The sequence below is a fragment of the Pipra filicauda genome, unplaced genomic scaffold, assembly GCF_003945595.2.
Source record: "Pipra filicauda isolate LSUMZ 115617 unplaced genomic scaffold, ASM394559v2 scaffold41_size5083284_pilon, whole genome shotgun sequence".
Classification (NCBI taxonomy): domain Eukaryota; kingdom Metazoa; phylum Chordata; class Aves; order Passeriformes; family Pipridae; genus Pipra; species Pipra filicauda.
Genome location: NW_024104554.1, coordinates 955,814 through 973,004, shown reverse-complemented (window position 1 = coordinate 973,004; position 17,191 = coordinate 955,814). Strand labels below are relative to the sequence as shown.

The window sequence follows — 17,191 nt, the reverse complement described above, 5'->3', positions numbered from 1 at the left end:
CAGGATCTCCCTGAAGTAGTTCTTTTGTGTACTGGAATGTATAATTTAGGAAAATATCTAAACATATTTTAAAGATTTTCAGCAATTTCTATCATGGAATTTACAAATTTTGGTATTCTACCAATACAACAAACTTTCAAATGATATTATGGTGACTTCATGTGGGCACTAGGAACTTCATGTGCGTCACTATATGGAACTATAATATTCCAAATAATGACAAAGATGTTATTAACTTCAATGATTTTGGTTTTGTTGTAAGTTTACTAATATCATTCTTTTGGTCAACCACTCTGTATTCCACGATACGACAAATGTTTCCATGTCTTTCCATGACTTTTGATCACTAATTTGAGAATCCAGTGTTCAGGTGCATCTTAAGTGAATCAGCCCTTATTTCTGCATTTCCTCACCCATCTCGCTCTTGAATAGAAAATAAAATTTAAAAAGATCTGCTCCAAGCTCACTATTATTAAATAAATAAGCACCTAACAAAGACATTGTGACTAAATTGCTTATAGATAGCAATGTACTTGCTGAATTATGTGAATGTAAATTTGAAGTTCACTTCCTGTCATCAAGAAATCTGCATTTTGGTTGAACTCAGCATTCCTGTGTGTTGAGAGCAACAGGGCTGAAGTCTTAGATCTGTATAAACTTATTTTTACATATTCTTCTGATTTACAGAAAGTTATAACAGTGACTGCATAGAACACTTACAATGTGTTTGTAATATAGTTCTTTCTACCATTTGTTAAATAGTATATAGAATTTAAATAAACTATGATCAAAAGAAAATCATCAAAGTAATTTTCTGGGTAACTGTTAAATATGGTATTATACTATGTAATTATCTTTAACAGATTCTAATACTTAGGTAAAATTCTTTCTGCTAGATGTTTATACTTTCTATAATATTTTGTATATACTACTTCTTTGGTCTGATGATGAAAATTATAGAATATTCTACCAGAATGTCACAAAACTCTATGTGAAACCCACTAATAATTGACTTTATTTGGTATACTTGACATTAAGAATCAATATTACCTCCCCAAAAGCAAAGAGAAAGTTGAAAACGGAATCAAACACTATTCTGAATCCTCAAATCTCTGTTATTCTATTCATTACATAATATTACCACAGTTTAGTTAGGAAACTAGAGTTTCCTACCTAGTTAGAATTGGTCTGAAAATCAAAAGAATGATCAAGAGAAAGCAAACAAATTCTGGTATCTGGGGATGAACTAAAGAACCTAAATATTCAGAGATTGAAATACATTATTATACTAGGTTGTATGTGAACAGTCAGTAATAAAGGGAAAACATGTTAAGTGTCAAGTCCAAGCAATCAAAAAAGGGACAAGGATTGCTTCCCTGCATGCTTTTCAGAGCTCAGCTTCTGCTATGCAGTACAAAAGAGAACACATCAATGTCAAGAATGATAACCCTCTCCCTGACCTTCTTCTACTTACTGCTTGCTAAATGCTTTCTTGGCTCTGCTGTGGCATAAGACAAACATGTCTTACTTACATAATTATATACATGCCTACAATTACCTCAAATTCTGTCCAAACATCACTGCCATTGCTGGCAGACAGAAAATCCTTGCTGGCATATCTGACAATGTGAATGGCCATTAGTGTCCATTTCTGAAAGCTGCAAGCTGGACAACACATGAATTTCTTGACAGCTGGACCAAAAGTCATCAGGCTTTCTTTTTTGAATTCCACCCACTCCCATGCTGCTAACGGAAACATATTATTCTTTATTATATTACCAACATCAAGCTGGAGTGAATTGTTCTTTCCATTTTGATGATGGTGTATATCAAAATCCAAGCTGTCCCTTTCAAAACTTCGTGCTTCAGACACCAGCCTAGAAAATTCCCTTATCTCAGTGATTTACTGGAGAGAGGTCAGATTCTTGTCAACAGCTAGTAAGTTGTATAGATATACTGACAGGATCAGGACCTGCTAAATTAAAAATGGCATGTTTATGGTTCACACCTGCTTTACCACAGGGAAAAAGAAGAGATTGCTGCACTGAATAGCCACATTAAAGACTGAATTGCATGAAAGATCTTAATCTGGACCTGTAAAATACAATATGCTGCTTGGAAGAATACATTTTCTTCTCTGCTAGCCTGATTTTTATCTTTGAATTTATTAGAGATCTTCATGATAGAGAAGTTCTGCAAAAGACAGTCATCTTCTCTAGTCCCCTTAGCAGTGAATCCTTTTATTTCAGCTGCCAAGAACCTTTAACACTTGAAAAGATGCAACAGAGTGGTTTCAGAAAAGGAGAGGATGCTTAAAAGTAAGCTTATGTACTCATTCCTTCTTCTTGGTACAGCAGTAAGCTAAGAGCTTATAAAATGGATGCTGCTGACTTGTGCCATACATCCTAATACAAGGCAATAAGACTAGATGACACTATTAAAATATAAATTGCATCAAACAGGATTTTTACTGAAATATTTTAATTCTAATTGCTACCTTTGGATAATACTGTGGCCTAAACCTACATGTCAATATTCATCATATATTCAGTTCTTCCTAAAACAAACCTGATTTCAACTGAGAAGTTCAAGCAGTGTGCTGAGCACTCATCATTTCCGGACTATTTTTTAAATTCCTTATATATTAAGTAAAGTATTTAAACTACTACTGAATTAATAAATGAGATTTTAAGACCAAGCTTGAAACATCAATAGCCGTTGAATTAAATAGGCACATTTTTAAACTGTATCATTTGAATAGTTGATTCCTTTGTTCATTAAGATTAAAAGGAATTCAATCAATTATCAAGAATATTTATTCTTCCTACTGTTGTACATATTAGAAATGCAACAAAGCACATATTGATTGGATTTGCTGGTTGTTGTGAAAATAATTATGTTATTTATTTTATTACATGCATACAAAGGATTAGTTAAATGATTAATTACTGTCTTTTCTACAGATATCTGCTGCATATTTTACTGCTTTTTTAGCATAGGTTGCTGCAACTAGATGAAACACCTACAACCCTTCTGAAATAACAAGTAACAACACCACACAGTGACTCTCAACAATACTTAAAATTATCTTATGACCAGAATGAATTTTTTCAAATGCACTGACTAAGTGTTTCTTTTAAATTGAGTAAGTTTGTGTATCTGATTTTAAAAACAAAACCAACAAAACAAATAAAAGAGCAAAACAAACAACAAAGAAACAAAGGGGAAAAAAATCTAAGTCATCAGTTTGACTGCAGCATACAAATTAAGCCCACTCAACTTGGATAACCAACTCATACCTATGTTGATGTCTGTCACAAAATCATCCTAAAGTAAATGACAAAATTAAATTATTCACTATAAGACTTGTGTGTTTTTGAAGGTTACAAAGGAAACCTATGCACTGCCTAGGTTAGACATGCACTTAGACTTGCAGGAGCAGACTGCCCAGACCCTTTCCATGAAAATAAAGACATACGTAGAAAGAACCTGCAAATGGACAGGGCAAGAGAAAGACATGTTGTTAAAAGGAAAAAAATGTTTCAAGAAATAAAAGAGCACTTATTCAAATACAAATTTTCTGAAATATTTACGATTAAAATAAGCTGTCATCAAAGGCTGAAGCTTTTATAAAAGTAACTTATTCTATAAAGTTACTTCAAAACATCAATATAAGATATGTGATCCAATGATAGCAAACTAAATATATTTTACTGAAATAAAGCTGTTTTCCCTAACATAGTGATCTAAACCCAAGCATGCTTATAACATTTACATTGGTGAAAATATCTTTTTAAGTAGAATAGATTCGATTTTTTCTAAAGTATTAAGGTGATGTGCAATTTATAAAGAAATAATTTTCATTGTGGAGAAATAATTTAGTAATGACTTAAGGACACTCTCTTCTGTTGCTCCTTGATCCTTGGAATTTCTCCATGGATGAATGTTCCTAAGTGATTCTCGTTTCTTAATGCCATTATGAAGACTCTTGTCATATAAGGACAGCAGGGGTGCAGGATTCTGAAATGGTTAGTTTAGAGCAGTTTCGTCTACTACTCTAATTTATAATGTATGCAAAAGGTAAGGCTGGATGAAGTGCTATTTGGTTCAATTTGTCTCTTCAATCCCTGCTGTATCCTGCTGATGCAGGATTGGAAGTTCAAATTTGGACTTGATGAGCTCAATACTTTCTTACTGAGAATTGATATTTTTCTAGTAATATCTATAATTAGAAAAACTAAGTGTCTCTACTGTATTTCCTAAAGGTCTTCTCACTAGAGATGAAATTACATCATAGAATCATAGAATATCCTGACTTGGAACGGATCCATCAGGATTATCAAATCCAACTCCTGGCCCTGCACAGGACACCCCAAGAGTCACCCCATGTGACTGAGAGCATTGTCCAAACGCCTCATGAACTCAGATGGGCTCAGTGCTGTAACCATTTCCCTGGGGAGCCTGTTCCAGTACTGATGCACCCTTTGAGTCAAACAAGTTTCCTGATATCCAATCTAAACCTCCCCCGACTCAGCTTCATGCACTTTTCTCAAGTCCTGTTCACGAAAGTTAAGAGAACTGCACCTGCCCCTCCTCTCCCCCTCACCAAGAAGTTGTAACTGCAATGAGGTCTCCCCTCAGTCTCTTTTTCTCCAGGCTGAACAGACCAAATGACCTCAGCCACTCCTCACATGCCTTTTCCTCGAGATCCTTCACCATCCTCATGGTCCTCCCTTGAATGCTCTCTGATAGCTTAATGTTCTTTTCATATTGTGATGTCTAAAAATGCAGACATATTCTTCTGTGATCCTATGGCTCTCTTTTCCTTTGCTTTTATCAAAAATATCTGATGTTCTAACACAGCATTTCCTGTTGAATATTTATTCCTGGATAGCTGATATTTTTGAGAATTTTTTAGTATGACAACCTCTCAGCAACAGGACATTTTGTTCCAAATTTTAGATTAACTTCTGAACCAAAGGCACTTATTTTTCAGAAGGGGCTTCCAAATGATCACAGGTTTTAGAATTCATAATCAAACACTAGCATTTTGTTACACAGAAAAGGTACTTCCTTCTCTGCTTTTTTCTTGATCTAAGAAGTTGTCTGCTCCATATAAAACAGTACATTCTTCCTGTGGGGATTTGGTTAGTTTCTGTACTCAGACGCACAGAGATATGCTGTACTCCTGCTAGACCTGCAGAGACCATATAGACACATAAGAAAGGAAATTTTTCTTTCCTGCTTGACTATCAACAGAATAGTTAACTGAGTTCTGAATGCTGATCATTGCTACCTTGACCTGTACTGAGCTGCACTTCTAAAAAACCTGGTCTTGAAATATTGGCACCACTGAAGTCAATAAATGCTTTAGCAGAGCACAGTTGTGGGACTGGCAATTAGGAGATGGACAAAAGTATAAATCTAAGTGATTTTACTTGTTAACAGGTTTTTTTCCAAAAGTCATGGTGATAATAAAACATAACAATTTAACTTAAAAGTGTTAGTTGTATGACGTCCTAGAATAATTTTGTACTTCTTTACACTTCATATGGAATTATACTTTCACTTAAGGTTAAGGAGAAAGGTTGGAGGAGTAAAACAAAAAGACTATCTGGGAAGGAGGGGTCTCCAGACAAAAAAAAAAAAAGAGAAGTTGTCAAAATAATAGATTCTAAAAAAATTCCTGTATAAGTAATATTCATATTTTCATTCAGCATCACCATTAGATTGTACTGAAAAAATCCTACAACATATTTGCATATAAACGCTTGAAATATACAGGAAACTAAATGAAAACATAAGGCTATCTTGTGACTACAGTTTGTTTAAAATATTATGAGTTGAAAAACTAATGTTTTGAAATTCTGTGGAGCTTTATGTTTTACTTACAATTTTTAATCTCAATCGTAAATAGAGTTTACTAAAAAACATCCATGTATTCATTAACTTACGTGTACTTCTTTAAAATGTTAATAACAACATTACTATTTTTGGACATGAATAGTGGACTCCATGTAATAGAAAAAACTAACTCCATTTTCAAGAAAATTCTTGAATGGTCTTTGAAAGAAAAGACAGCACACTCATATTCAAAAATTAAATAGCATTTACTTTCTGACCTTCATCAAAACACTCATCAGACTGTCATCAGCATATTACCTTTTAAATACTAGACTATTCTTAGCAATACCTATTTCCTGTTAAAAGCAATACTATGCAAGCATATATACTGAATTTACTGTTATTCTATAGTATTTTAAATTTTGGAGAGATGCAATAATACAAACATGAGTGTTTGAATTAAATATGATTATGTGAGGTAATCCACTGTTTATAGCTCCAAATCTCTATATTTTAGAACCAAGGTGCTCAAAAACATATAAAGAGTTAATATATAGCAGAATTTTCCATTAAAATTTTTAGGTTATTCTGTTCATACTACCAGTGATTTACCAAGATAACTGTAATCTCTTCTTGTAGCTCTGGGATTAAAAAGTTAGGTTTTGCAATTACAGCAATTTGTTGAGAGAAAACAATTTGAAGGAAAGAAAAGAACAGCAAAGCATAAATATATGCACACATGTATGGAAAATAAATATGTTATTTGCTCTGTTTTTATCTATTTCCAAGCAGGGAAATTAACTCTTACTTTTGGTTGTTTTTTTTTTTTTGATCACCTAAATTTCAAAACTAAGCTGAAATAAGTTGAAGAAACCTCACACCAATGTTAAAGTCTACATTTTTAAAACCGTTGTTCTGATTTGACAGGTTCGTTTGTTATATGCTGCTAATTTGTGAAAGCTGGTTTTCAGTAATTTCAAATGTCACTTCCTTTAAAATTTCAGTTTAATAGATATCATTTATACCAGGCTTGGTAGTCAGGAAAGGAAAAACAAAAAGAAAGCAAGCATAAAAAATAATATAAGTTCTCTGTTCCCTTTTCTTTATGCATGTTTTTTCCTGAGAAAGTTTCAAAGAACAAGGAGTCTTACTTTTATATTCCAGGTGAAAACCAGCTGCTGCCACACTAATGTCAGAGTGAAAATGTAGATAAAGTTGATTGGAGGTGCTATTCAATAATGCTGGCACAGTTGTACCTGGAAAAATAAAAGTTATGGAATAACTGTAGCATGCTGATATATTAAAGTTTTATATTGAAAAGACATAACCAGGACTGAATCAGACAGGCTTATTTTCTTCTCATTATGTGCATGGAAATCTCAAATATTCGACTACGTTCTGCCTTGTTTTCTCCTGAAGTAGCATGAAAATTTTGATTACAAGTCATAACAATAAGAGGCTCTGTAAGTACAATCAAAACAAGATCCCATCATGTTTAGAGGAAAGTTTATTGACTTAGACAGAAAAAAAGAGGTGTAAACGGAAAAAAAAATCACATAAGTAAAGGATTTGATTATGAGAACAAGCTCAACTTGCATTTGCCTTTTTCCCCACATGTATATAAAGCCTGCAGTACAGAACAAAACAGTGCAGATTTTTTTTCTGTGTCCACTCCACACATTGTTGCCACAATATTTCAACCTTTCATGCTAATTCAGAGAATGTGACAGGAAATTAAGAAGCAGATATAACACATTAAAAAAAAAAAGGCATACTAGCTTTTTCTAAGTTAAATGTCTATAATGAAACTGTGCTACTGACTTTAGTGTGTGCTACCAACAAGTTTTAATGTGTGCTACACAACAAGCTGGTTAGATTCTTTGCCACTGGAACTGCTAAGTCTGACACAACACTGTATTTATTACTACATGATACCCATGCAATTCATATTTTACAGTCTAAAGCTGGAAGATCTACTGAGGTTAAAAATTACAGCATTTCCTCTGATTACCCTCAAAGACAGTATCGAGTAGCTAATGATCTTCGGTGGTGAATGCATAAGAAATATTTTCATTTCCTGTGGGGCATTTTCTGTTTCTATGGTAACTGTGAGCAGTCTAGGTATGAGCTTTAAACCTGGGCTTAAAAAGAAATGCTGGAAAGAATTATCCTCCTAAGTCTACAATCTAAACTAAGAAATGGTAAATACTTTTAAATCTAAAACTGTATTAAGTAAAATCTTGTTATAAATGGTGAGGACCTAAAAGATGACAAGTTGGCCTTTTAAGGAAGGTGTCTGACATGGAAACTGAAATTTACAGACAGCACAAAGCACTCACATTACATAGTACTTATCCTGGAGTACAGAAAACAGTCCTTCCTGGAGGGATGACTTTTCATAGTATCTGTAAAGGAAACTTCCCTGTCTGACCACCCACACAGGGTGGTCACACTCCCACCACCAGAGATTTTCACTGTAGGGACTGAAGCCCCTTCACAGTAGGTGGCTCTGCTGGGAGGGGACAGCTGAATCCAACTGACCAAAGGGGTATTGTATACCACATGGCATCGGGTTCCTCAATAAAAACTGGGAGACAAAAGAGGAAGGAGAGGATGTTGGCAGTTATGGCATTTCTGTTCCCAAGCAACCATTATGTGTGAAGGAACCCTGCAGTCCTGGGAGTGGCTGAACACCTGTCTGCACATAGGAAATGGTAAACTAATTCCTTTTGCTTTGCTTACACATGCAGCTTTTACTGCACCTCTTATATCTCAACCCATGAGTTGTCCTACTTTTAGCCTTCCAGTTCTCTTCCTCATTCCACTGTTGGAAGTGAGCAAGAAATTGAGTAGAGCTGAGCTGCCTACTTGGGTTAACCCACAATGCATTTCAATATGTAAATTTGGAGATACAATTTCAAATTATTTAATTCAATAGCCAAATTAATTATATGGAGCTAATTTTTCAGTTCATTTTTCATTTCCTTACTAATCCAATATACATCTAGACTTTAAAAGTTTGTGAAATCATCAGAGAAGCAAAAATCCACAAAATACTTTAGCTACACCAAGATCAGATTCATGATCATGAGTCTGGGTTATTATTCATGATTTAATCCTTTTCTCTTGTTCTGGTTTATAGAACATACTCTTCCTATAAAAATAGTCTCATATAAAAGGCGTAAAAGTATAAGTGCTTGATGTACATTTTAAAAAAGTAGTTTTTGGTATGTTCCAGTTGTATTAATTTTGTTTGCTCTGCAGGGCCTGGTAGTTTGAATGAATATTGAATGCTTCGGCTTTTTCCTGAGAAAGGGAGGCTAATAAGGATAAATTAAGTCAAAGCTATCGAGGGAAGCTCTTTGAATGTCAGTACCAATTTACATCACTATATCTACTCTACAGGAGGGGTAGGTTAGATAAAGAATTTTTTTTTGAAAGTATTATCAACTAAATCCCACCAATCAAAGTTAAAAAATTTAGTATCATATTTTCTTCTGAAAATCTCTTCGAATTTGAGTACTGACATGTTTATAGCACCTGAAGTCTCCTACCAAAAATGAGAATATTTCATAATGATATCACAAATGATGTAATATATACTCCTTGTCTATATGTGTGAGTAAACAAAGACATGTTCTCTCACACATCTATGTATAAAACTGTATCTTTAAATCATAGCATATCCTCACCTGAAAAGCTCCCAAGACGTGGTGCTGTCACATCTCCACCATCATATATTTCAAGGGAGTCCCAATTATGTTCAGTGGCAAAGCTGATGACCTGTATCTGTAAAACACAACCATGGAACTTTTTAGGCCAACTAGCCATATGTGTTTTTAAATGATTTAGAAACAATAAAATAAAAAGAGAACATATCGTAAAGAAAATAAAAATAGGAGATCTGAACAATGACACCTCAGTGATAAAAGTGTAAATAAAACATTAACATTCACATTTTATATTGTGTTAACTCTTAGAAAATATGGCACTAGGTAAATAAGAAGGATTTTGCATGTATATTGCATCATTTTAAATAATTGTTCAAGTTGTAAAAGAGAAGATAAGAGAGTTGCAGCCCTCTCAAGTGCCTCAGCAATACCCTAGAAGATAAACAAGGTTGGCATTTACATACCAGACTAAGGGATCAGGACCTGCTTTCAAAACACTACACAGTTAAAAACAGAAAACTCCTTGTTAATCGTTTTTCATTCATATCCCCATGTGAAAAGAAAGTAACATAAAATAAAGCTAACCAAAGAAAAATAATGAGAAAACCAGACCACAAATATTTCAAGTACCCACCCAGAATTATCTGATTACTATTTAATGAAATTTCTAGAGAAATAAACAAAGTACTTAATATTCCATGCTTGACAGAATACAGACTTGCCTGAATACCTGATCCTTCAGTCACTATGATTTTCCACACACAATTCAAGCTGTTACCATAAGGTTCAGGGTAACCTGGTGAAAGAATAGTACCTCTGCGCTCAGTAAAATTCCCACTGCATGGCACTGAAAGAAAGTATTATTGCAAATTATTACACAAACCACTATAGAGAACAGAAGAGTAGTAATAATTTTACTAAGATCATTATAATAATTAGCTTTTGTAGCATAACCACATAGACATGAAGTAATCAACTGAATTTAGGAAGCTTGTTATCTAAAATCTATGAAACATATCAAGGATAATATACAACCTGCATTAATAAAAATTTCAGAAATTAACTTTATTTTGAATATGTGCAGTCTAGAACAAACCAGCATTACAGCCTAATCATGTCTTACCTGAGAGTAACAACAAACTGTAAAGACATAATGGTAAACACAATCATGATTGACAGAAATTTTGCTAACTTACCCACAGCTTAAGATAGTTCCAGTATTGGATCTAGCTGGGAAAGCTGTGTAGTACATTAAATATTTTTACTGATATATGTTTGCTTCTTTAAGGTTCAAGAAAACAGAACAAAACTAAACAAACAAAACTCCCACCAGAATACAGAGAAATAGGACACCTACATCTATTTTTAGAACACTCTAATTAATTATAAGGTAAATTCCTATTAATAGCAATGACTTTTGGATATAAATCCAAGAAGGGAGAAAATAAAACTTCAGTGTTCACCAAAAAAAAAAAAAAAAATTGAAGTGCTAAACATTATGCCAGTGCAGGTCTACTGACACACTGAAGAAAATTAGCTATACTTAACAATGCTATCATTATTCAACGTACACTATGCTTCTGCTTAAAAATGAACTCATCATCTTATGTGTGATAGAAATACACAGTAAGTACTGTGTAATAAAACAGGTAAAGACACTTATGGAGAATAATAATATGTCCTATATTTCAAGCTGTAGATAAGTCATGAAAATAATGAATGTTTAAGAAAATGTGCATCAAACTTGTTCATAAAATCTAAGTCATTATACGAAACACTATATTGTCTGCTAGCCAGCCAGTACTCAATTACTTCTTGATATGGAAAACTGCTCTTTGAAATTGGGCATGACCGATATTAATCAAAGGAGGGGGAATATATGTGTTAAACACTATTTTCTCAAACAGTTCCTGAACCCTAATTCAGAGACATGTGTGACAGAACAGATGACTTAAATGTAATTGCTTACCTACACAGCTTGGTACTGTGTCATTCCACTGAGCCAAGGCATTAGGTACGGACTGACATCGGATAGCTTTCGAGCCTTGTAGTAGATAACCAGGACTACACTCAAATCGAACAACAGAGCCTGCTGAAAACTCAGAGCCAATCCTCCTTCCATACCTAGGCTCTGGAACGGAGCTACACTGTGTATCACTTGTGCGTGGAACAGCTGCATAAAGTGAGAAAAAAATCAAAATAAAAGCCATGAATACAAGTGACAGCCAAAGTAAATAAATAAATAAATAAATAAATAAATAAATAAATAAATAAATAAATAAATAAAATAAATAGAGCAATAAAAAGCGTATTGTTTCTTGTAGGACAGAGCTTAACTCATTTTACTTGCTCTACTCCTCTCAAAGAATGGCCTTATGCTTTCAGAATGTAGTTTTGGGCTGGGACTGTGTACAATCATATAAGTGCCATAGCAGATTGGAGAGCTTTTCATGCATGTCTTTAGGAATGAGAAGATCAGTGGGTGTTTCTGTGGCCGCCTTTAATGACAGGATACTATATCTACCACGTACTTCACTTAATAAATATGGGGGCTTTGCCTTCTCACTAGAAGCCAAGAAAAATATTATGGTGTAGGTAATCAGATATAAAGACAGTGAAATATCTTACAAATATTTGATTTATCATACTGGAGAATACAAAGTGATAACAATACACCCTCCAGGCTATGTCCGTGTTTCCTGTTGACAACAATTATTTTTACCAATAGATTCTGGGAATTCATAAACCTGGTATGATACAAGAACAGCTAAAAGACTGTAAGCAACATATAAAGAGCAAAATAATTACATTTATTAGAGGCCCATGGGCTTGTTTTCCCTTTGTTATTTATAACCACTTCTTTATAAAAAGCATTTTTATACCTACTGATTCTTGGTATTGTGCATGCTGTTTGTGTATCAAACTTGTTCTTACTACATTTCATTTTGCAGTTAGGTTGTAAATGCCAATTTAAAAAAATATATATAAAATTTATATAGAAAATAATATAAGTGCAATTTGTGTGCAATATCACCTATGTTTTACAGTATAATAAAATAAACATGCATTAAAATAATCTAATTAAATATAAGCAATTTTTCTGTATGAGTGGCATGATCAAAGTCTTTGCTTGATCAGCTTGGTTTCTTCAAGAATTACTTTAGAGCATCACTGAGCATTCTTTGGATTTTTAGACCAGTTCTAACTAGTTATACTGCTCAAGTAACACCATAAAAATTGCTTGCCATTTAGTTCTTAAGTAAGAAAGACACGGAATGGTACAGAAGAAAAAAAAAGGGAGGTGGGTGTTACACTTTATTCTGGGCAAATTTTTAGACATGACGCTTCAGGCTTACTAGTGTAAACAGAATCACAGTTAGTTTTATGTTATAGCATTGTGCTTAAATTCCTTTGCTGGCCTGTAATAGTGAAGAGTGGTATTTCCATCTGTTCATGTGCACACTTGCACACACACACCCTTCTCCCCTCCTTGTTCAGCTACCCTGCTCACTAAGTGAAAGACAAGGTATATGGAGCCTATATATACTTATTTTCATACTGATATCTTTATGCTTCTCTTATGTCTTATATTGTAATTTGCTCTATTAAGAATCATAATTATTTAAGTATTGGTAAATGCTGTAACAGTTAACATTTGTTAATGAGTTGGATACAGAACACTAACTGAAATCAATCCTATCTTAAATCTAGCATTAAATATGCAACATATTTTAGAAGAATATTGGGAGCTCTCATTTATTATTACACTATGTTCTACCAGTTTTCTGCATTGCTACCGAATATAAGAGTTTAGTTTATGCAAGTATTACTGAATGAAGAGAAAAAATTTTTCAAAGAATATTTAAAAATAATCGATACTAGCAATAACAGTAAAATACACACTCTTTGTTATGCAACTCTTTATGCAATGATTTGTCCCACGTCATACAGGTACAGTAACATATATTTTCTTCTAAATCAGTATGTTAGATGGTTGCAGAAGATTTTAACCTTGAAAGCTTAAGAGAGGTTTGAAGGTCAGAGGTACACATTAGGGCAAAACAAAAGCAAATACACTTTTTTTTTTAATGTTTAAACACTACACAATTTAAACAAACCACTTACCTTTCAGAAAATGTAATATACCTGCCTTTGTTCAAATAAATAGGATTTTAGGGCCTCATTATCACACAGATACTCTGTAAAACATGTTTATGTATACAGTTCTGACCATGGCAGGAAACTGCACGGCAATTGCGGGAGGATAATGAAGAAATCATATTTCAAGGACTTCACACAGTCACAGTTATTCCTGATCATAACCTGCAGACCAGATGCAGTCTGCCAGGTTAGTTGAGCTGACCCAGACTGCTCTCTTTTTTGTTCTTTTTTATTGGGATTAATAGCATTATCTCTACCAAAGTATCTTCTGTACAAGCACCATTTTACTCAAACCTTTTCTTTTTAATTTTGTTGTATAATGACTTTACAATGGACTAGGTGATGATGACTTCACAATTGACCAGGTAATGATGGCTGCTCACACATCCAACCGTGTGACTGCCATATGCCTAGAACTACAGTTTCTGCCACATGATTAGGCATTAATCCACCCCTTGGTCAGGACTACTTGCTCACATGGGAGTTTTGGTAATGAGATAAATCATTCACAATCATGTGACAGTAAAAGGTACAAAACATTGTTGTGGACAAACCAGTCTCAATTCAGGGAATTTATATGTAATTCTGCTTAATTTAATTTACTACTAATTTACACAAACTTCTGATCACTGATTCAGGATTTAAGAAGAAAGAGGATACAAACAGTTAAACAACAACTTAAGTAAACAGTTTTATTTCATTCTCACCAAACTTAACTTCAAACACCTATCCACCCCCTTTCTTTGTCTCAACTTTCTTGTGTCCATCTTTGTTCTGCCAGTGATGTGAGAGGCAGCACAGGAGGTGGGTTCATGCACTCTCTTTTTGCTTAATTTTTTTTTTCTTTTTGCTTTGATATACTTAAGTGTTTTACCCATTTTTGTCCTGCTTTTTGCTTCTTCAAGTTTTCAGATCACTCTGAGTGTTCTTGCTCCACTGTGGGTCACCTATGTGCTATAGTTGCTCAAAGATCATAGAATTGTAGAATCAGCCTGGTTGGAAGGGACCTCCGAGATCATCCAGTCCAACTCTTGATCCACTACTGCTGTGGTTACTAGACCATGGCACTAAGTGCCACATCCAGTTTCATCTTAAAAAACTCTGGGGACAGAGAATCCACTACTTCCCTGGGCAGCCCATTCCAGTGCCTCTTTACCCTCTCTGTAAAGAATTTCTTTCTAATATCTAAGCTAAACCTCCCCTGGTAGAGGGACATTCCCTGCTGCAGAACAGGACTTTCGCAGGCTGCCAACCCCTCTGAGGTGTTCTCACTCCAGCAGGGGTTACGCATAGGCCACAGTCCTTCTAGAAATACTAGCCTTTTGGCATGGAGGGTCTCTTTCCAAGAGTATCTTCAACAAGCCCTCCAGCAGTTTCTTTAGCAGCAATTACCCAGAAGCATCTCTGCCCCAAAGCAGTTGTCACTCTCAGATATTTTTGAGAACAGGCATCACATGCTCCTATGACTCGTGGAAGCTTTGGCATGTGAGAACTTCTTTATACCAGCTTCAGAGGAAGCTGTTTGTGAGTGGCACATGGTACTCCATGACCTCCTCCCACACAGGTCACCACCTCAGCCCACTGCTAGTTAAACTTTTACCCTTACACATACCTAAAGCTTACCTGTCTTACATAAGAGGTTACACGACCTGACTGAAAATTTCAGCATCACTTCTGGAGTATTTTTTATTTGTTGTGTGGAAGAAACTCTTGCTTGGCCTTTTATGGGAATACTACCTTTCTTTATGTATTTTTTCACCCAATTTCTCAAAAGGAAGTAAGCTATGGAAGAAAATCCCATAATTTTCAGTAATCACATCTGGAAATTTGCATTCATGCACTAGTAATCCAAATAGTTTTTTTTGCTTAACTAGAATTTTCAGCACCTCTCAACAAAGGATATTTGATCATCTGGTTTCATTATAATATTGCCTTATGAAAGTTATTTTCCTGTGAGCAAGCTATCTCAGGAGAAAAAAATATTGGGACAGTTCAGTAGTACTCTTAAATGAGTTCACATAGCAGAAGTACTGTTATGTGTTTGCTTTTCAGACTAAAAGGCACTATTTTACTGAGATCAGCCATGAATATCCATGGCTAGGGTTGTGTCAGATTATTCTATTGTCAGCAAGAAACACACAATGCCATGTTAAAACTGATATTTTACTCAGTTTTTCATAGGTTTTACTAATACTGTGTTAATGGTTACAGTGAGATAAGAAATGCTAAGATGCACGATCACTATAACAGGTACTCTTTTTGTTATTGTTTCCTCCTGTTTTAAAAAGAACTGCCTTAACAATACACCTAATGGAAGCCAACAACAAAGTGAGATAGTTCCATACTGTTTAAAATGGGACTTAGATTTAAATAGTCTATGGTAAAATGTAGTACAGTTTCAAACACCTATAAAAAGTTAGGAAAATGTGTGTTCCTCTTAAAGGTGACACAGCTGACAGCTCAGCTAAAATGCCTCTCACCAGTAGATTATTTTAGTTGGAAGAGACCTACAACAATCATTTAGTCCAACTGCTTTTCCAATTCAGGACTTACCAGGTCACGATATTAACATGTTATTAAGGGCATGTTTCAAATGTCTCTTGAACACGGACAGGCTTGGGGCATCAATCACCTCTTAGGATGTTTGCTTTAAAGTAGGACATAATGTGTCATAGTAATACATATGTAGAATAATACTAACAGTTTTAGTTCTGCTCTCAAATTTAATAGACAATGTGTGGTTCTGTATTTTAGTCTTGTCACAGATTAGATCACCTTAATTGTTGAAGTCATATTCCTCCTGTATTATTGCTCCTCTTTGTCTTTATCACACAATCCTTCCTGATCCTACTATGGTAACTTTCTTAATAATCCTCTTTAAAAAATCTCATTTGATCTCATAAATTAGTTCATGCATTTGTATGGTAGAGCAAGAAGAAGAAAACAAGTATTAAAACCCCATAAATTTTTGGATGGTAGGAAGGTCATTACTTTGCTATTTAGGGAGTGAACTCTGTACTGCTGCAGCCTCAGCCATAAAAAAAATATAAGTTCTTGTTTCTTAGGTGATGTCTTAGCAGGAAGACCAACATATGAAAACCTGAAAAAAATATAATTCTCAGTCTTCTTAAACATGATTGTTCCTAGCATGCATCAACATACCTGACCCTAATAGTTTGAAAGACTGGATATTCATTCAGTCTGATATTACAGATAGTCTTTATCTATTGCATGAAACACAAGGAAATGTGACGATCTAAGAAAAAGAAATGAAGGCATAGATGACATACCCAGCTAAAAAGAATTTTTTTATAAAGTGGCATTACAAAAGCCATTAAATCTGAATCAAAAGCTACAAACCTTATCTGTTGCTTGCTGAAACCAGAATGTGAAATAATGCAAGCAATAACTTTTTCCCCTCTAGCCTTTATTTTAACTTTTGCCTATAGTGTTGGCAACCTAGACTTCTCAAGTTGTATCACATAGGCATTCCATTTTCTACAGTAATTATCTTT

The 17,191-nt window shown here is 34.4% G+C and overlaps 1 protein-coding gene across 3 annotated transcripts in view; it reads right to left on the bottom strand.

Annotated features, from left to right (window-relative positions):
* Positions 1-17,191, bottom strand: part of CSMD1 (CUB and Sushi multiple domains 1) — a 1,092,404-nt gene that overhangs the window by 150,517 nt on the left and 924,696 nt on the right. For all 3 annotated transcript variants that reach the window (XM_039385566.1, XM_039385564.1, XM_039385565.1), the window contains exons 34-37: positions 11,485-11,688; positions 10,238-10,362; positions 9,537-9,633; positions 6,996-7,100 (exon numbers count right to left, since the gene is read on the bottom strand). In XM_039385566.1, coding sequence (XP_039241500.1) covers positions 6,996-7,100; positions 9,537-9,633; positions 10,238-10,362; positions 11,485-11,688 — 531 coding nt within the window. The remainder of the gene's footprint in view (positions 1-6,995; positions 7,101-9,536; positions 9,634-10,237; positions 10,363-11,484; positions 11,689-17,191) is intronic.